This window comes from Coturnix japonica, chromosome 1, assembly GCF_001577835.2.
Source record: "Coturnix japonica isolate 7356 chromosome 1, Coturnix japonica 2.1, whole genome shotgun sequence".
NCBI classification, from domain to species: domain Eukaryota; kingdom Metazoa; phylum Chordata; class Aves; order Galliformes; family Phasianidae; genus Coturnix; species Coturnix japonica.
The window spans coordinates 55,481,029-55,500,579 of NC_029516.1; the positions used below are offsets into that span (position 1 = coordinate 55,481,029).

General features: G+C 47.7%; 1 protein-coding gene across 6 annotated transcripts in view; it reads left to right on the forward strand.

Moving 5' to 3' along the window:
• Positions 1 to 18,806, forward strand: part of DENND2A (DENN domain containing 2A) — a 51,566-nt gene extending 32,760 nt beyond the window's left edge. For 4 of the 6 annotated variants that reach the window (XM_015866895.1, XM_015866901.1, XM_032445653.1 and 1 more), the window contains 10 exons: positions 33 to 102; positions 716 to 793; positions 1,279 to 1,419; positions 5,378 to 5,526; positions 12,288 to 12,465; positions 12,827 to 12,868; positions 13,650 to 13,767; positions 14,313 to 14,552; positions 15,448 to 15,534; positions 18,096 to 18,799. In XM_015866895.1, the coding sequence (XP_015722381.1) occupies positions 33 to 102; positions 716 to 793; positions 1,279 to 1,419; positions 5,378 to 5,526; positions 12,288 to 12,465; positions 12,827 to 12,868; positions 13,650 to 13,767; positions 14,313 to 14,552; positions 15,448 to 15,534; positions 18,096 to 18,127 (1,135 nt within the window). In that variant the 3' untranslated portion in view covers positions 18,128 to 18,799. Of the gene's footprint in view, positions 1 to 32; positions 103 to 715; positions 794 to 1,278; positions 1,420 to 5,377; positions 5,527 to 12,287; positions 12,466 to 12,826; positions 12,869 to 13,649; positions 13,768 to 14,312; positions 14,553 to 15,447; positions 15,535 to 18,095 lie in introns of all 6 variants that reach the window. The other 2 variants (XM_015866889.2, XR_004307852.1) reach the window with 2 other exon arrangements.
• Positions 18,807 to 19,551: the final 745 nt, after the last annotated feature.

The following is a 19,551-nucleotide window of genomic DNA, read 5'->3' on the forward strand; positions in this document are numbered from 1 at the left end:
GTACCTTCTTATTCTGGTTTTTCTTTCTGCAGCGAGACATTCTCATTTGTCCTGACTGGGGAAGATGGAAGCAGGCGTTTTGGATACTGTAGGAGGCTGCTGGTAATTATCTCTTCTTTTTCTTCTAGCAGAACAGATGCAACATTCTCTGAAGCTGATGTTACTGTCACCCATAGTGGAAAGTAGAAAGCTGCTGCTCTTTAAGAGTGGAAAGGGTGGCAGCAGAACAACTTTGTTCTCTTCTGCTCTGCTCTGCTCAGTGCCTAGGTCCCTCTCTGAATGCCATCCTCCACTCTAGACATAGTGCTTTTGTCTTTTCTTTACACCAGTGCTTAACATTATGATCACTAAACTGAAGACGGAGTTTCTCTCCCTGAGGTTTAGATATCTAATAAGCAGCTGTCTAGAATAGTACTGATACTGCAGGCTCAGAGTTGTCCCTGTAGAGCAGCTTACCCTGCCTTAGTCACTTAGGAAGGTTTGGATCATACCATGAATGTGGCCATTTCACCCTTGTTTATAATTTATAGACTACCAGTGTTTAGAGCCAGACTTAAGATACTGTCATCAGCAGCACACTATCAAACATGTGATGTTTTCTGAGCCAGTCAGTGAGCTGCAGAGCTAAGAGACCAGGTGCTCTGTCTCTGCAGTAGCTACAACTCTGACGTTTTCTTGGTTTTTTGTGTGTTTTTATTTGCATTTGTCTTGAAAGCCCAGTGGGAAAGGGAAGCGCCTCCCAGAAGTTTACTGCATTGTGAGTCGCCTCGGATGCTTCAATCTCTTTTCTAAGGTGAGCAAGGAATTTGTGCAGTAGGCCAAAAGGGACCCAAAAATGAAGTCCATGCCAGAAGAATGGGAATCAGGGAAGCTGATGGCTGGAGAAACACCAAAAATAGTGTTGGCAAGGCAACTGCATGCTAATTTCAGAACCTGTTAAATACAGTTAAATTCAAGACAGTTTAAAGGAAAAATAGTTTATCAGCTGTTGCCTTGTTTGTTCAGCAGAACTACCTGAAGGTAAGCACTTAACTTAGAGATTAAAAAGTGGAGTCCTGACTCTGAAGGTCATAGGAAACTTGGGAGTTGTAAGCCTTCCATTTACTTTGCTGGAGCTGGATTTCTCTTGCTGAGGAAGACAAAAGTCTTTCAGTCCTATGTTACCTTCTTCCTTACGAGTTCAGGCTCTGCGTCAATGCTGGGCTAAGGATATAATGTAGATGCTGCTGCACTCAATTTTTGTTACATGTATTTTGTGGTTTCTCGTTTTAATTCCAGATCTTGGATGAGGTTGAGAAGAGACGAGGCATTTCCCCAGCCTTAGTGCAGCCTCTCATGAGGAGTGTCATGGAGGCACCTTTCCCAGCTTTGGGCCGGACGATTACAGTCAAGAACTTCTTGCCAGGCTCAGGAACAGAGGTAAAAACACCAGCCTAGAGGGAGGGAGAGTTGGGCCAGCAAACGGTGGCTGAAAGTTGGGACTGTGACATGGTACCAGAGATGTTCATGAATGGCAACTGTCTGGCAGCTGTGTGGGAGGAAAAAAAGGAGTAAGACTGAGGACTGGAGAGGATGGCATGGAATGTTTTCCAGTGGCTTCAGAATAGAAAAGGAATTTGTGGTAAAACTGAAGGTGTGGATATATCAGCCATGTGGTAAAATGAAGCAAAGGGTTGGCCCTGAGGCCAAGTGGCACAGGCTGGCAGACTCCATGCTACATAGTACATACCTTTGTGTCTACTCAAGACCCTCTACATACTTAATTTCTTGATCAGTAATATGTGCTTCAGCATCCTTGGCAACCCTGTGCATGGCAGGGGTGTTGGAACTAGATGATCTTTAAGGTCCCTTCCAACCAAAGCCATTCTGAGATCCTTAATGCAGAATCACCATTTGTGTGGGACAGAACAGGAAGTTCCAGTAAAAAGTATCTGAAATCACACAAGGGCAATGATGTAGCCTTTGAAAACAGCATTTTCACAGCATGGAGGTGAGAGTACATTTTGTATCTCCCACAACATGATGTGAGGGCAGAGGAAAGGTTTTAAGAGTATAAAGATCTGGGGCATTGCATTGAAGGACTGTGGGCAGATGGAGATAGCTAAACTGAATGTGATTTTGGCCATGCTTCCTGTTAGGCCCTAAAGATGAGCAAGGGGGAAGAGAGCTAGTTGATGGAGGTCCTGTCTAAGGGGTAACATTCCCAGTACAGATAGTCAGCAGTCTCCTTAAGCAAACAAAAACAGCTGGCTCTAGTTTATCTAGCAGTATAGGTATACTTGTTGCTAAAACCTAATGTAAAGAACAGTCAACCACACAAGGACCAATCTAGAAATAAACAAGGACTAAAATGAGTTATAGCCAGTAGAGGACATAAAAGAAAATATGGGTGTGTGCAAATTGGGAAATTAGTGAAACTTGCTTCCTCACACTCCCTCTTCTCTGTGCACGAAGCAGTTTCCATTCCTGTGCCATCTATCCTGCCACTGTGTAAGTGCCAATGCACGGGGGAGCTATTGCAAAGCAGGATGTGTGCAGGCTGTGCTTTGCACTGCCCCTCTTTCTCAGCAGGGATGCTGTGCTGTATGCATGCAACTCCCCACTGTGGGCAGCTTTTTTCTGCAGACATGCAGAATTTAGTTGTCTTTGGGACCCCTGCTCACTGAAATGGGAAACTGGCCAGCTGGGAATTCAGAAGTTATTGCAAACGGAAGGAACCAAGTGGGAGCATGACTACTAGGAATCTAATTTCCTTTGAAACACCGGCAAATAAGAGAGGATCTGTGAATACGCTGGAAGGATGAGATAGAAATTGAGAAGTCCTGAAAACTAACACTGGATTCATTTCTCCTTAACATTAGAAAGCCTTTAATGTATGACAAGTGAAGACAGGCTGTCATATTCTTTATAGTTTTTTATGCTTCAGTCTTCAGAAGCATTATCTTAAGGCTGGAAAAGACCACTAAGATCATCTAGTCCAACCACCAGCCCATCCCCACCATGCCCACTGACCACATCCCTTAGTGCCACATCCACATGGCTCTGGAACACCTCCAGGGACGGTGACTGCACCACCTCCCTGTGCAGCCTGTGTCACTGCAGCACCGCTCGCTTACTGAGAAGAAATGTTTCCTAACATCCAACCTGAACCTTCTCTGGTGCAACTTGAGGCCATTCCTTCTCATCTTATCACTGATACCTAGGAGAAGAGGCTGACCACAACCTCCTTTCAGGTCGTTGTAGAGAGCAATGAGGTCTCCCCTGAGCATCCTCTTCTCCAGACTCAACAATTACAGTTCCCTCAGCCACTCCTAATCACACTTGTGCTCCAAAACCCCTCACAGCTCTGTTGCCCTTCTCTGGACACGCTGCAGGGCCTCAATGTCTTTCTTGTGGTGAGGGGCCCAGGAAGATTATTTACAATCACGTGGTTAATGCTGTTAATAATAACAAAAGGTTGGTGGTGCAGGACAGAATAGGAAGGAGTTATCTCAGGACAGCTTAGTTGTTTTTGAATAATGGGGAGCTGAGAAAACTCAAGGTACAGCTCTGTGAAAAACAACTGGAGGGTTGTTTTTTACTGTATTGCAAAAGCGGCTGTTTTGAAAGCAGCTCCGAGAACAGCAAGTCCCAGTAGAGCAGAGCGGAGTAAGCCTCGTGCCTGCATTAAAAAGAGGGAAAGATACATGGAAATCTATCAGGGACAACCTAACTTTGACTGCTGAAAGTATGTAGGAACACAATACATAATCAGCTTGTATGTGTCTAGAGGATTGTGAAGTAGTGAAAAATGGCCACCTTGGATTTGTGAAGATAGTTGTGTTAAACTCACATTGTTTTCATCTCTGAAGTACCTGCTCTAGATAGGAGAATGTGGAACGCTTTTTAAGGAAACATAGGAAAGATTTTAGCATAGCGGGACGTGCTGATGTTCTCATCAACCAAACAGAATGGTGCAGGCTAAATTAAATTACTGCAGAGCACATGCATAGCTGGTGAAAAATCAGCAGTCAAGGAGTAAATTCCCAGTCGTGTGCTATACAGTCGGAGAACATTACAGCTGTTTTGTTTCTAGGATCCATACTGCTCACTAGTTATCTTGCTGATGGCGTAAGCCCGCATTTGTACAATCGGTAGATGACAGCACGGAGATGGGGTGCAGGCTCTTTGGAGAGTTAGGGTTTAAAACTCAAAATGACCGTGCTCAATGGAGATTTGGTCTGAAATTCTGTATGGATACAAATATGGAACAAAGTGCTGTGAAGAAGAAATCGGTAGTCTGATAGGACGTGCAAGTAACAGAATGAGCAGTACTACTTCAGAAAAGGATCTTGTGCTGTAGGGGCTCGTAAAATGAGCAGGAATAACAATGTGATGTTATTGAGACAGATTCCTGTGTTGTGAAAGAAAGTGAAAGAATGATTAATGAAGGAGAGCGATTTCCTACTCTCCAGCACTGGGGGAGATTTATTTAGAGTATTGCTTTCAAAACAAATGTAAACTGCAGGAGAAGGCCCCAGAGATGTAGTTCCAATTGCTATAAGTGGTTTAGAAAATACAAAGCTTCAGAGAATGGTTTGCTTTAAACAGAAAACAAAGAACACAGGGGGACAGGTGTTAATAAACAATATCTGAGAAGTTTCCTACAAAGTGGGAAGTGACCTGTTGTTCTGAGTGCATACAGAGGGTAAGACAGCAAGCCCCTGGAGTGGTTTTCCACTGAGATAGATCAGCTCTAGGCTTGGTGTTGGTCAGGGTTGTATAGAACTAGAGGAGATTTTATTGTGGGGTTTGTAAGATGTCTGGCTCTGGGGGTTTTCAAGAACAGTTTTGGAAGATCTGTCTAAGACCAGGAGAATGAAGGGCCAAGATTCTGTGACAGGAATTGCTGAAGTAGTTGTGAACAAAGGAAAAGGCTCACAGGTTACTCTTTTCTGTAATGGTATAAAAGTTTATGGTCACTATGTCAAATGTCCAGAAATAAAAACCGTCTGTAAAAATAAGTGTGAAAATGGTAAAGGCTCTGTGCAGCTCTGCTGCCTGAGTTCCAGGAAGCCTGAAAACCATTCCTAGCTGGACACAGACCGGTTTCCCTCCTTAGGAAGAGCTCCCTGTCCTCAGCCTAGTAGGGCATACTTGTGGTTGTTCCAATGTCGTGCACATTGAGCTGGACTCTGGATGGTCCTCAGCATCATCTGGAAGAACAATTTGTGGGAGGTCTTTGGAAGGTTTGTGTTTGAGGGCTGAACAACAAGTGGTGTTTGCCAGCACAGCCGGTAATGCTTGTTAGCTGCTAAAATACCTGTCAGGGCCCTGCTCCCACGGCATCAGTGGGTGGTGAGAGCTGACTGACCTGTGGTCTTTCTCTCTCCAAAAGGTCATTGAGCTGCGACGGCCTCTTGACTCCAGGCTTGAGCACGTTGATTTTGAATCCTTGTTTGCATCCCTCAGCGTGCGGCACCTGAGCAGGGTCTTCGCCTCCCTGCTCCTGGAAAGAAGGGTGATCTTCATCGCAGACAAGCTCAGGTATCCTCTTGCATTAGTTTCAACAAAACGCTGCTAAGGAAGGAAGGCTGAAAAGGCTGCAGGGACTGATCTCTTTACCCTGTTCTTTTTCCTTCTCTGCTCTTTTCCAACTTATATCTGATGTAAGTAGGGCTGTAATTCCCAGGAGTGGGGTGCTCACTGTAATTTCACTTTGCAGCTTGCAAGAAGTGAGCAGATTCCCACCTACAGGGAGAGCCAAATTCCCTATTCTCTACATGGTTTCAGAGTGGAGCGCTGGTGCCGAGGAAGCAAAACCTGTCTTTGTGCTCCACAGTTCTGCAGTGTTCCCCACTGAGCTGTGCTGGATTTCTACAGAGAAGGCTCCAGGCAGAGATAGCTGGCCCTTCTGCTTTGTTCCCCTACGTTACAAGATTTGTTTCTGAAATCTTTTAAACTTCAGCTTGAATTTTAATATTGTCTTTTCCCTTAGGACTTCTCTCTTGTGGGGCATGAAAGTAAAAAAAGGATGCAGCAAGGGGAAATGAGACAGAGGACTTCCCCCTTCTATTTTTAAGTCTGCTTAATTTGCTTTTTTTTTTTTTTTTTTTTTTGCTTTTTTTTTAATTTACTCTCTTAATTTAGAAAAATCGGCCCAGGTTTCTTTAAGATTTTGTGCAGCTGGTGGCTGGCAGCTCTCCAGGCCTCGAAGCACTTGAGGATTCAGGCAGGAGAGTTTGCCAGGGCTGGGGAAGGAAAAGCTGCTTGGATGAATAATGACACTTAGGAGCAAGCTCGGGTTTCAGGAGCATACAGTGCCCCTAAGCTGTCTCTTTTCACAACTTACAGCCAGCAGGCTGCAGCCGTGAGACTGAGTGCCAGAGCAAAAATGGGGAGGCCCCTTCTGCAGGAAAGCTAAGGGAAAAAAATCATGCTGCAGGGCTCCAGGGCTCCTTAGGGCAGAGCACTGACAGGATGGCTACAGAGAGGGGGGCTGGAGCATCAAGGCAGCACAGGTCATTTGCAGGTTTTTGGCAGCTGCCTTGGGCTGGGGAGGGGAAGATTTAGTTCTTGGTAGTCACTGATATATTGTATGCATAGATGTTTAGTGTTCTGGGTATTTAAGCCTCATAAGATATCAGAGCATTCGGGTTTGCGTTTGAAACAGAGAATTTATCCACTGTATAATTCTACAGAGTGTGTATGATTTATGTTCTCATTTATGATGACAAGCTTTGTTTTCTAAGGCTTTTCTCCTTCGCTGTAGGATAAATTTTACATTCTGGGAAAATCTGTTAAGGACACAGATAACGCTGTAATCTCTACAAGGACCAGGGTGCTGAGAATGTATAGTAGGGTGCATAGCGTTGGATGTTTCAGTGGTTTTTTGGGTTTTGAGTCATCACTTTAAAATGAACTTTCACTCACCAGATCTTTTTGTATTGAATGTTTTTCTGACAGCACACAGTATTCTGAGCAATCTGTGTTACAGGGTATCTCTAATTCACAGCATTTCTATGCATTTAGTTTTTTCCTCTATCTATCTGCTGTCAATATATACAGGATCTTTAAGTAATGAATCAAGCTTCCCAGGCCTGTAAAAAAGAACAGGAGTGAGCATTAGGATCATACTATCATACTTTGTAGAAGTTTCCAAATATAACACAAACTGGGGAAAAAAAAAAGTCATCTTTTAAAGATCTTGGGTATGATAGGCCACAGGATTCAAACACTCATTGCTGTCTGCAAGGCTTTTAGTGTGTGATGTGTTTGAGAAGACCTTGCTCCTAACATCAAGCAATTTTGGGACAGCCATGGGTTTTATTTTCCTTTCACAAAACAAGAATTTTCTTTGATTCTCTTGGTAAAGAAAACCTTGAAAATGACCCCAAAAGACTGCAAAGGCTTGAAAAACAGAAAACAAAGGAAATAACCCTGAAAATGAAGTAAACTGCTGTGTTTTTAATCCCGCCAATGGCTTGAGTGCGCAGGAGTGGAGAGTCTTTCGTAACTGAGAGGTCAACAATGTGTTGTATTCGTTGGTGGAAATTCCATGTTCTGAATGTTAATAGTTCTGACTATACAAGGTCTTCTGTCCAAATGGTGCTTTTCCTGGGACAGGAACACATTGAACTCAATGAGTACTAAATTGTATTTACTTTAAGGGTGAAAATGCCAATTTCAGGGGAAAGAAAAGAAACATTTTTTGGCAATAGCTTAAGGGAATAATAAAAAAAAAAAGAACGATAAAAGCAGCTGCTCTAAACTGGTCAGGGGTTTGGAATGCTAGAAGTAATCCAGCTGAGATGGATTAGCGAGGAGAGTGCAGGTGACATGGTGAAAGAAGCATGATAAATGTAATTTGCAGTTCTTCATGTAGGCACTATCAATAACTATCGGTACATGGCCTTAAGGTATGTATGGGTGTGAGTGATGGGGAAAACAATGTGTGCAATGTATTTGTATCTCTTAATTGCTATCAAATCAGTCTCTGGGAAAGAGAGCTGAAAGGTCTTCTGCCAAATACTGTGTGAACTGTGAAATGTTTTCAAGCTGAGCCAAAAAAATGCATCTAACAAGTGTACAGCAAGTGAAATACTTTGTCTTTTCCATCTTAAGAATGAATGTTGAGTGTTTTTTAAAGACCTATCAGTCCAACGCTTGGCAGCGGAAAAGGAAAGAATTTGGTATATTAGTTGTGTTTTTTTTTCACTGTTGCTATGGAGACTGGAGTATACAACAACCCAGGACAAGTGACTTTCTTAAGACCCTGATGGTCTCTGTAGCCTTCCCTGCCTTTATTTGCACTCAGACTTGAGGCATCAAACAGCATCGTTTGGAAGGGTGTCTTCCAAACACGAGTAGGCTGACGTGTATGACGTGTTCCAAGGTGTATGGAGCTAGGCAGCTTTTGGTGCCCCGAGGGAGATGTGTTAGATTCAGAGGGCTTTGTAAATTGGAAAACGTACACGGGCTTCAAATCAAGGCATCCTTTTTCCAGTTCTCTTCAAAAGCCTGTTGTGGATCTGAGCAACTCGAGCGATTGCATCCGCCCCTGCCAGAAACCACAGCTGTGTCAACAACACGAAGTGGCCATTGTTATCAAAGGCAGATTTGAAGTAGGGGAGGCACTTTAAATGTGGTCATCTCAAGAAAAGATTAAAAGCAGCCCTTTCTGTGGGCTTCAAAAGTGGTCTGACCTGCGCCTGTCAGTGCAGCCTCCTGGATTTCTTGGTTTTGTGTTGTGGTTGGGGAGAAGCAGGAGCCTAAGGAGAACATTTCCATGTCAGGTAGTGGCACTCTCTTCAGAGACCCTTTCTGTTTGCTTCTTTGTGTGTGTTAACCTCTCTTATTAATTAATCTCTGGGAGATGGTGGCCGTCCCCACCCATGGTGGGACCCAGCATCGCCCTGGTGGGTTTTGCCAAGTCACAGTGCAAGGTTTGGAAGCTCTCGCGCCTCTTAAACATTGTGAACCAGTTCTGTGATCCGACATAAGTAAATCCAGATGTTATGCAGCGTCAGAAATCCAAAGGTGTTTGTAAAGTAAATCCTACTGTAGCAGAGCTTATAAAGAAGAAAAAATAAGGTAATCAAGCCGTGTTACATTACGAAATGCCAGCCTACTTCCAGCAGTTTGGCTGGTGCAGGAACCAAAGGGCTTACTGGCATTAAGCGCCAAAAGGCTGCTTAATTCAATAGTATTTTTCAGAAGTCTGTTAGGTATGCCAAACCCAAGGACTTTTTAGCAGATGTGCTTGCTTTCAGTCTGTTCATTCTACAGTTTGGGAAGAAAATAACCAAATGATTTGTTTCCGTGTGCAGTACAGAATCACAACTTTTTGGGTGTTTGTTTGGGAGCCAGAAGTTGGACTTGATGTTCCTTATGGGTCCTTCCCAGCTTGGGATATTCTATCAAACTGAGCAGCTGACATTCTCCCTCAGAAGCTGTTTCACGTTGTCATTGTCTTTTTAGTGCAAGTCAACCTAGTGTTGGAGCAAGTTTCCCCAGGAGAGGAAGAAGAGTTTCTGTGTGGTAGCAGCTGTTTTGTTCAGATTCCGTACTGACCACCTCAATACAAGGTGGTTACTGAGGAAAGCAGCAGCTGTGTTTGCTTTTGCGAATGCACTTCTGCGTAGGATGCTGTGTGGTGGAAGGGCTTGCTGTGTAAGCAAACAAGTTGCTCTGGTGTCTTTGGTCTGATCAAGGGAGTGCTCAGCCAGAGAGATCTGAATGTCAGTCAGTATCCAAATCAGCCATGTAGGGAGAGAACATGCAACCTTGGCATGAATTGACAGTCAGTTAGTACTTTCTCAATTGTCTTATGTAGGAGAAAGAAGGGGCTTGAGTCATTCTGAAGGTCCAAGGGGGTGCTGGGCTCCTGGCAAGCTGCAGCTCCCTGAGACTTCTCGCAGAGGGCATCTGACTGAATCACGTGCAGATGAGATGCTTCAGTGGTACCACTCTGTGCCCACATCTGAGCTGCTCTGCCTTCTGAGGTCTGCTTGCAGTGGCAATTCATTCTGTGGTGAGAAGTTGTGAGAAGTGTTTCAGAGCGCAGAGCAGTAGGATTTATCCTTGAGGTGAGGAGAGAACCACAGATGGAAAGTTGGAAGGGGAAGCGATCTGTTTTGCTTCCCACAGCACAGCACAGCACATACAACTTCAGACTTACACAGCTCTGTGACTTTCTCTAACTGGACCTCAGCCATCTTTCCTCCCACTTAAGCTCTCACGTACCATGTGTAATCTGGAACTTGAGAGCAGGGCTGGGGGAAGAGCAAGCCACCATAAATACACTGGGAGACAGCGTGCCATAGTATTTCATTGTGCCATCAATAATCACGTACTTCAGCTGCAGGCTGTTCTTCCCCAGAGATGTCTGGAACCACAAAGGCTCTCCCATTGTTTTTTATCTGCTTTTAAGTGCCTTTTAGGCAGGTGAGTCAAATGTGACTTCAACATCAAGGGTTTGTGACAAGGTGGAACTTGTAACACTTCCACTTGGTTGTACAAGTAGCATCACCTTGAAGGAGACAGTCTTTAAAGAGTGTCATTAACCTCAGGGTGCACTCCTAAAATGGTCTGCTTTTGTTGCTGTTCCTTTCAGGTATAGCATGCATGAAAGCTACAAGAAAGGCAGTCTGCTCATGGTCCCACATTTTTTCTGTGGGAGTTGGTTTGGGGTGACTTTGTTTTTGTGGGGCTTTTTTTGTTGTTATGCTGGGAAGGCAGAGGGATGCTCTGACAATGTCCTGAGCAGGGATGGGGACCCGGCTTTGATTTTCCTCTCTAAAGGGTAGAGGTACCCAGTCTGTGACACCACCTTTGAAGGGTTTTTTTTGTTTTTATGGAGCACCACTTAAGACAAAGTTCTTGCAAAGAGATTTCCTCAGCACACACACCCCAGGGGTCCCTCCCAGGCGCCCACTCCCTACCTGCTGCAGTCCTAGTACAATTCCCATGCTCCGGGATTTACTTATCTCTGAAAAACGTCATGTGGTTAATGATGTTTACTGCCTGCTTTCTGCATATGGTCACGCTGATGTCCCAGCAATCATAATCATGTTTGGCTGAAAACATGTATCTGCTGAAAGCCAGCCAGCTGCAGCCACGGCACTGCACTCAGCTCATGTTAGCATTGCTGGGCAGGGATTTGGAGTTACCAGGCTTCACTGGAGCAAGGGGAGGAAGAGTGAGCACAAGCCCACACCCATCTCCCCCCCTTCCTCTCATTTCAAGTCAGCAATAAACTGCCAGATCCGGGTTGCTGGATGTGAGTTCCCCTGTGGACTTTAATGCAAGCCAGCTGCTGATGCTTCTCAGCCACGTGGTTCCTCCAGGCCACACCAGCCTTCTCCCCTCCTTCAGCCTTCAGGGCCTGGATGTTAGTAAAACAAGATGACATTAGTTACACAGTTGATAGCAGTGAGCCTTCCTCCTCCCACAATGTGAGTGCTCCCAGACCCAGAGCAGATGTGTCACCGGTGCCCTGCAGCCAGCAATGTGTGTCCCTGCAGTCAGCTGCTGGGGAGTCACTGGGGCTTCTGGCCAGGCCCTCCTGGGAGCTGACCACAGAGACATTTAAAGCAGAGCTGCTGTGAGGGTTTGAAGGAGGGAGAAGGTGGGCTAAGGTCCTGTGAGCCACAGACAGCACCACATGAAACCCAGCCATGTGCTCCCCTCCTTGGGTTTCACTTTGCTGTGGTTCTGAGCAGTCTGGCAGGCTCTGCTGGCTGCAAACCTCTGTGTCCTCCTTCCTCTTGCACTCCAGCTTGGCACTGAGAACTGTCAGTATGCCTAGGACATGTAGGAAAGCATGTCTTTGGTGTGCAGAGGGTTGCCCAGAGGCAAAGCAGGTGCACTGTGTAAGCCGAGGGGCAGGGCTGGAGCATCCTGTTCTGGACAGTGCAGCCCCTGTGCATTCAAAGCTATGGCTTTCCCTTGGGAACAGTTGGAGGGGCATACTGTGGGAGAATAAACTCATTTCTCAAATGAAGGGCAGTGGCACAGAAGGCCCCACATCTGTGGGGTATTTCCTATCAAGACTCTGGAGGGGCAGGGGCAGGTGTTCAGTGGGATGTGTCTCTTGTATGTGCACGGGGCACAATTGTCCTTCCTAACCTGGTCTCCTGTCACAGATCATTGCACCTGAAGTTGAAAAACAGGAACAGAAATCTAGGAATGTGCTTAGTAATTACGGAGCTCACTCAGAGAATAACTGAAAGAGCCCTCATTGCCAGTGGGTGCCACTCACCTCCCGACTGATGTGCTGTTGTTCTTGGTTGTGCTTTGTCTTCCAGCACCCTCTCCAAGTGCTGCCATGCTACAGTGGCCCTCCTGTACCCCTTCACTTGGCAGCACACCTACATCCCCGTGCTGCCGCCTTCCATGATCGATATTGTGTGCTCTCCCACCCCGTTCCTCATCGGCCTGCTCTCCAGCTCCCTGCCCCGCCTGAAGGAGCTCCCGGTGGAGGAGGTGAGCCGAGCTCAACACTGTTTCTTCCAGCAGGCTCAGCTGTCTTCTGGCCCAGAAAGGCTGCTGAGCATGTGTGAATTTTGCTTGAAATGGCAGAGTTGAGGCAGTGAGGAGTGCTGGACGGGACTGGGATGGCAAGCTCTTCTTGTCCAGGCTGCTCTGTGGTTAGTGGTGAAGCTGCTAGAAAGCCACAACAAGGGCTCCTCTTGGCTCACCCTGGGTGCTGCCTCCAGCTGCTGCTGTGGTTAGGAGGAGCAGGGCCAGGGCTCAAGTGTTTCCTCTAAACAAGTTGTAGATCAAGATAAATTCTGATGACGGAAATAGTGATTTACTGCTTTCATTCTTTCCCTCTCATTCTTAGGTCCTTGTTGTTGACCTTGTGAATAACCGGTTTCTGAGACAGGTGAGTGGAACTGTTTCACATCCTGCATCTTCCGTTTCATTCCTCCATCACACCATACCTTGATTGGATTTGCTGGTTGCATAGATCTGACCTGTGCCTCAGTGAAATGGGAGGAGAGCACCTCCTGCTGCAGGAAGAAGCGCGTGGGCGAAGACCACTTGAGTGCAGTGTTGGCTCAGCAGCTCCCTGAGCTGCTGGGGCTGCGTTTGCATCCTTTCATCTGGCAGCAGTTGTGGGGTCAAATGCTCCACCTCACACCTCTCCTCCAGGCATAAGCTGAGTGAGTCACATTGTGTCAGCTGGAGCTGGTGAGCTCACACACACACACACATACACACACACACAGGCAGTTCCTGGCCTCGGTTGCTCTGCAGGAATTGTTGAGCCTCCATAATGTGATCAATGTCTGAGCACAGCCAGGCGAATGGCTGCAGCCTGCCTGGCTGCATGCCAGCATTGTTCAGCTCAGCCTTCTTTGTGGTGCCAGGGGGGCTCACAGGCAGATGGGTGAGCCCTGCCAGGCAGCTCCTGGGGTTGGACGCCTGAAATTCTCACAGGCAAGAGCAGTATTTGGGCAAAGAGAACTTCCTCTCCTGCTTCTTCATGTTTTGACAGGATGGTGCTGAGAAAGTGCCAAGTGTACCACGAGTTCTCCCTCTCCTTCTCCACACCGTTTTATTTTAGTGCTCCCTGCCGTGTCAGGGACTGGATAGGGCATGACCCAGGAGCTGGCCGTGTCCTGGCCCCAGGCCCTCAGGAGGTGGCTGTTTCTGTTTTGCAGATGGAAGATGAGGACTCCATCCTGCCCCGAAAGCTGCAGGCCGCCTTGGAGCACATCTTGGAGCAGAGGAACGAGCTGGCAAGCGACAAAGAGGAGGGCTCCGTGAATGGCAAGCAGGGTAAAGCACAGCGCTGTTCAGGTCAAACCACTTCTCTCCCTGCCCTTTTTGTTCATTTCATTCACACGTTCATACTGAGTTTAGTTCCACAGAAATTAGAGGTAGGTCAGGTTGTTGCTTGAAGCTTTACTTAATGTTCCATCTCACTGAAAACGTTTCTCATTGTGCAAAGAGAAACAGTGCTTATCCCCTTCTTGGCTTTGCCCTTTTTGTGTGGCTCTAGCGAGCATCACTCACCCTTCCTGGTGAGGATTACACAGGCTCTCTGCCACTGAGGACCTGAAGGATGCAGACTCCTCCAGTGATCAGTCTGCACACACAGCACAGGGCTGAAGCAGCTTTTTAGGGGACACTCAGTGCATATCGTGGTTGAGAAGGAGCTGAGACAAAGCCTGGTGACTTGTAAAATAATAGCAGCCCAATCTTTTTCTGTTTGTACCCAAGGCTGGTACGGCCCTGTATATAGAGAAGAGTAACAGAGAACACATCTTTTCCTAGCACATCCTTATGGTGTCCTCACTGCTGCCTCTTGCTCTTTTCCTCAGAGACCAGCCCTTTGAACGAGGTGGTATCCGAGGCTTTTGTCCGTTTCTTTGTGGAGATTGTGGGCCACTACTCCCTCTTCCTGACCCCCAATGAGAGAGAGGAGCGGACTCTGCAGCGTGAGGCTTTCCGCAAGTCCGTCTCTTCCAAGAGCCTCCGGCGCTTCCTGGAGGTCTTCATGGAGACACAGATGTTTGGGGGCTTCATCCAAGAACGGGAGCTGCGGAAGCAGGGGGTCAGAGGTGAGGGGCTCTACCAAGGCTCTGCATTCCTGGAACCTCTGCTGTCACTTGCAGGAGAGCCAGGAGGTGCCACCAGCTCCAGCAGCATGGGCTGATGCTGCAGTGCCTGTGCACGGGCAGTGCCAGCTTAGGTGGTGGGGAAGCTGTTGGAGTGGGTCCAGAGGAGGGCCACGAAGTTGATTAGAGGGATGGAGCACCTCCCCTATGAGGGCAGGCTGAGAGAGCTGGGACTCTTCAGCATGAAGAGAATGCTCTTGCGGGACCTTCCAGTACCTGAAGGGGGCCTACAGGAAAGCTGGGGAGGGACTTCTTATAAGGGTATGTAGTGACAACACGAGGGGAAATGGCTTTAAACTGGAAGAGGGTAGATATCAGGCTAGATGTCGGAAAGAAATTGCTTACTATGAGGATGGTGAGATACAGGCACAGGTTGCCCGGAGAGGTTGTGGATGGCCTCTCCCTGGAGGCATTCAAAGACAGGCTGGATGGGTCTAGGGGGAGGTGTCCCTGCCTATAGCAGGGGGGTTGAAACTACATGGCCTTAAAGGTCCCTTTCAACCTAAACCATTCTGTGATTCCATGATTCTGTAAATGCTGGTGCAGGCTGTGTTTGTAGGTGAGTGAACAGAGGTTTTGTCTCTCACTTTGTAAGATACAAAAATCAGTCAGCCTTACAGTGGTGGGGAGAAGGTCATAGCAGGGCTTATGTGCTGGGTGTTCTACAGCCAAGGACCAGAGCTCCAGCCCTACATGTGCACTCAGCGAGTTGGGGAGGCTGGGTACGTTGTTCCTGTGTACAAGTGTATTGGTCAGCTAGGAGAGTATGTTTTCAGATGCACTCTCTTTTATTTATAGGGTAGCAAAGTAAAAGTTGTTGACTTCCCTCTTCCTGCAGGTCTGTTTGAGGTACGGGCTCAGGAGTACCTGGAAACACTTCCCAGTGGGGAGCAGAGTGGAGTCAATCGGTTCCTGAAAGGACTTGGTAAGGGACCAGCAAGACCATGGGCTTCTCACAAAGCTTGTTCTTGTTGCCTTGAGATTCAGCAGCAGAGGAGTTGCTGATGGGTGGCAGGACTTGACCTTGTTCCATAACATGCAGTTTCAGCTGGGATGAGTAACACATTCTCCATAGACTTCAGGTTTTCTGTAGAGGGTCAGTAGTGGGAATTGCCCAGGAGCACCCTAAAGCTGAATCATAGAATCCTTAGAGTTGGAAGGGACCATCTGGTCCAACTTCCCTGCAGTGAACAGGGACACCTACTGCTGGATCAGGTGGCCTATGGCCTGATTCAGCTTTGCTTTGAAAGTTTCCAGGGATGAAGCACCAACTACATTTCTGGACAATCCATTACAGTGCCTCACAGTCCTCACTGTGAAAGAGAGACTTTTTCCTTATAACCAACCTAAATCTCCCCTCTTTAATCTTGAAGCCATTTCCCCTTGTTCTGTCACCACAGACCCTGCTAAAGAGTCTGTCCCCTTCTTTTCTGTAACTCCCCTTTAGATACTCTCAGGCCACTCTCAGGTCACCTCACAGCCTCACTTCTCCAGGCTGAACAGCCCCAGCCTATCCTCACTGGGGTGGTATTCCATCCCTTGGATCATTTTTGTGGCCCTCCTCTAGACGCGCTCCAACAGGTCCATGTCTCTTCTGTACTGAATACTCCACATCTGGACTCTACTCCAGGTGAGGCCTCACCAGTGCAGAGTAGAGGGGCAGGATCACCTCCATCACCCTTCTTGCCAAGCATCTCTTGACACAGCCCAGGATACAGTTGTCTTTCTTTGGCTGCAAGGGTGCATTGCCAGCTCATGTCCAGCTTGCCATACACCAGTATGCCCGCATCCTTTTCAGCAGGGCTGTGCTCAATCCTTTAATCCCCCAACTTGTGTTGGTATTGGATGTTACCTTGACTTAGGTGTAAGACCTCACTGCTCAGGCCTTCCTAGATCTCTCTGGATGGCATCTCATCCCTTTGGTGTGTCGGCTGCACCTCTCAGTTTGGTGTCATCAGCAAACTTGCTGAGGATGCACTTGACCCCACTGTCAGTATCACTGTTGAAGATACTGAAGAGTATCAATCCCAGCACTGACCCCAAGGGGACTCCTCTAATCACTGATCTCCATCCAGACATTGTGCAATGGACCACCACTCTCTGGACTCAATCCTGCATCCAGTTCTTTGCCCATCAAACAGCCCACCCATCAAATCCACATCTTTCCAATTTGGAGAGAAGGATGTTGTGGGGCACTGTGTCAAAGACCTTACTGAAGTCCAGATAGATGACATTGGTGGCTCTTCCCTTGTCCATTGATACAGTGATACCAACATAGAAGGCCACCAGATTGGTCAAGCAGTATTTATCCTTGGTGAAGCCACACTGGTTCTCCCAGAACACCTCCCTGCTTTCCATGTGCCATAGCATAGCTTCCAGGAGGATCTGCTCCATGATCTTTCCTGGCACTGAGGTGAGACTGACAGGTCCGTGGTTCCCAGGGCCATCTTTTTTACCCTTTTTTAAAATGGATGCAGTGTTGCCTTTATTCCAGTATCCAGAGACTTCACCTGGTTGCTACAACTTTACAAGTAGCATAGAGAGTGGCTCGGCAAATGCATCAGCCAGTTCCTTCAGGACTCTGGGATGCATCTCATTGGGACCCATAGACTTGTGGATGCTCAGGTGGTCACAAACCTGATCTTCACTTACAGCAGGAGGGATGTTGCTTCTTCAGTCCTTTCCTACCAAACCAAAAGTTTGAGGGCTGTGTGACGAGCAATTATCAGGCGAGACCAAGGCAAAAGAGTTAAGTACCTCAGCCTTCTTGTCTGTTGTTACCAGCCTGCCTGTATCACTCACTAGGAGGAGTATGCCCTCCTGGACTTTCCTTTTCTGGTTGAGGTATCTGTAGAAGCCTTTCTTGTTGTTCTTGGCATCCCTTGCTAGATGTAGTTTTAGCTTGTAGTTCAAGCCAGGCCTTGGCTTTCTCAACCTGATCCCTACACAGCCTAGCAATTTCCTTACACTCTTCCTGCAGTACCAGTTCCCATTTCCACTGCTTGTACATTTTCTTCTTTCTTGAATCCATTTTGCATTGTAGAGGAGCTCTAATAATGAGAGCTCCAGGCTAAGATTAGAAGTTCTTGGTTGAACACCATGGCTAAAAGAGCTGATCCCCAGGCCTTAAGTATTCTTGACTATTTAAAGAGAAGCATTGTCTGTGGGGCTGGTGTCTCTGCCTCTTAAGCATGTACTTTAGCCAAGTGAGCTCAGTAATACCTTCACCTTCCAGGTCTGCTGGGTGGTGTGCTTGGAGGCCCACAGGGTCCTGGACTGCAGTGTTATTCCCAGGCCACAGTCAGGTCTGTGCCCTGCACTGCAGGCACCTGCTTCCAGCTTTGCAGGGCAAGGGGCTGTAGCCAAGGACCCGGGGCTGGCAGCAGCAGTGTTTCTCTGTATAGGTCTGCTGGGACAGTAGTGGGGCATGATACCTATTTTGTCTGTCACTATGGGAAACCTGTTTTTCTTTCTCCATTTCTTCAGGCAGCAAAATGAAATTCCTCCACAAAAAGTAAAGAGCGAAGCACATCCTCATTCCACAGGAGAGAATGGCTTTATCATTTAACATCAACAAATCAGACGTATCCACCGTTCCCATTTGACCTGCTCCCAGGGGGCCGCAACCTTGGGCAAGCTGACCATGGCCGGGATGCGCTCACACAGGTGTGCAGTGCCACAGGACGATGCGACAGCAGTGGGGCTGCTGGGACAGGTCTCTGGATATCGACAGTTCTATGCACTGGACCAAGCACTCTGAACTCTGTACTAGCACGTTGCAGACAGCCCAGCAGATCGGATCCCTTAGCTAGTCAGTTCTTTGTTTCGCTGTATTTTTCTATTTATATTGGGGTTAGAACAAATATTAACCGATGCCTTTCGCCCTGCCTCCTCCCTGCCTGGTGCTGCAGGACAGTGGTGGGACTGCCACGGGACTGAGCTGGCAGAGCTTGAGCACCGAAGATGGGAGGTACAGAGTTGTGTGGACATGTCTCTGCCAAGCAAAGATGCTGAGAACCACAAGGATGATTTGGACTGATGAGGAGGAGCTTCTGATGGTGAGGGGGAACCACTAAACCTACTGAGGACATGATCAGCCTGCCAGCTGTCAGGCTGGCTGCATCGGGTCCTGGCATGAGGAGAGGCTTTTCCTTACGCAGCATAATTAAAAGTGAGTGGTTTAAAAGTTGTACAGCCCCTGGGATGCGTTTGTGGTGTGTCTGCCACCTGCCTGCATGGGCCGGAGGAGACATCTAGTGGCTGAGTCCTATGCTTGGCCATGCCTGCATGCTCTGGACCCTGATGACCTTGTGCCCTCACCCAAGCTGTGTGCAAAGGGAGCCTGAGGATGAGCTCAGCTGTGGGGTCTGGCTGTGGAGACCCCTGTCAGGCAGGGCAGGTTCTCTGATGACTTCTGAGTGGCGTTAGAAAGCATTCTAACACTGCTGCTGCTGAGACAAAATGAGGATGTCAGCTGCCCTAGGGAACCTGCTGCTGCTGCTCACCCACCTTCACTGGGGCTCTCCACAGGCCTGAGGCTGGCTGAAGCTGAAAGAAACCCCTCAATGGTCCTCACTGCAGGGCTGAATGGAGCCTCCTCTGCTTTGGGAGTGTCAGGGGTGGGCTGCATGCTGGCACACCTTGCTGCGGGCAGCCCTGTCCTGCACCATGCCATGCAGGGCTGCTGGAGGGTTTGGAAGTGCCTCTTCCCTGCATTTGAGGGCCACGGTGACCAGTTATAGGGTCAGCAGAGCCTAATTCCACTCATAAAAGAGTGGAGGGGATCTGTGGGTCCTGTCACTGCTGCCTCAGAAGGGTTCAGAAGCCAAAGTTTCCTACAGCAGCAGCCCCTTTCTTTGCTGGGTATAAGGACCCAGCAAACAGTGGAAGTGGATTGTGGTGGTGGTGGCAGGAATGGACAGGTGGGCATGGTGGTGGAGGG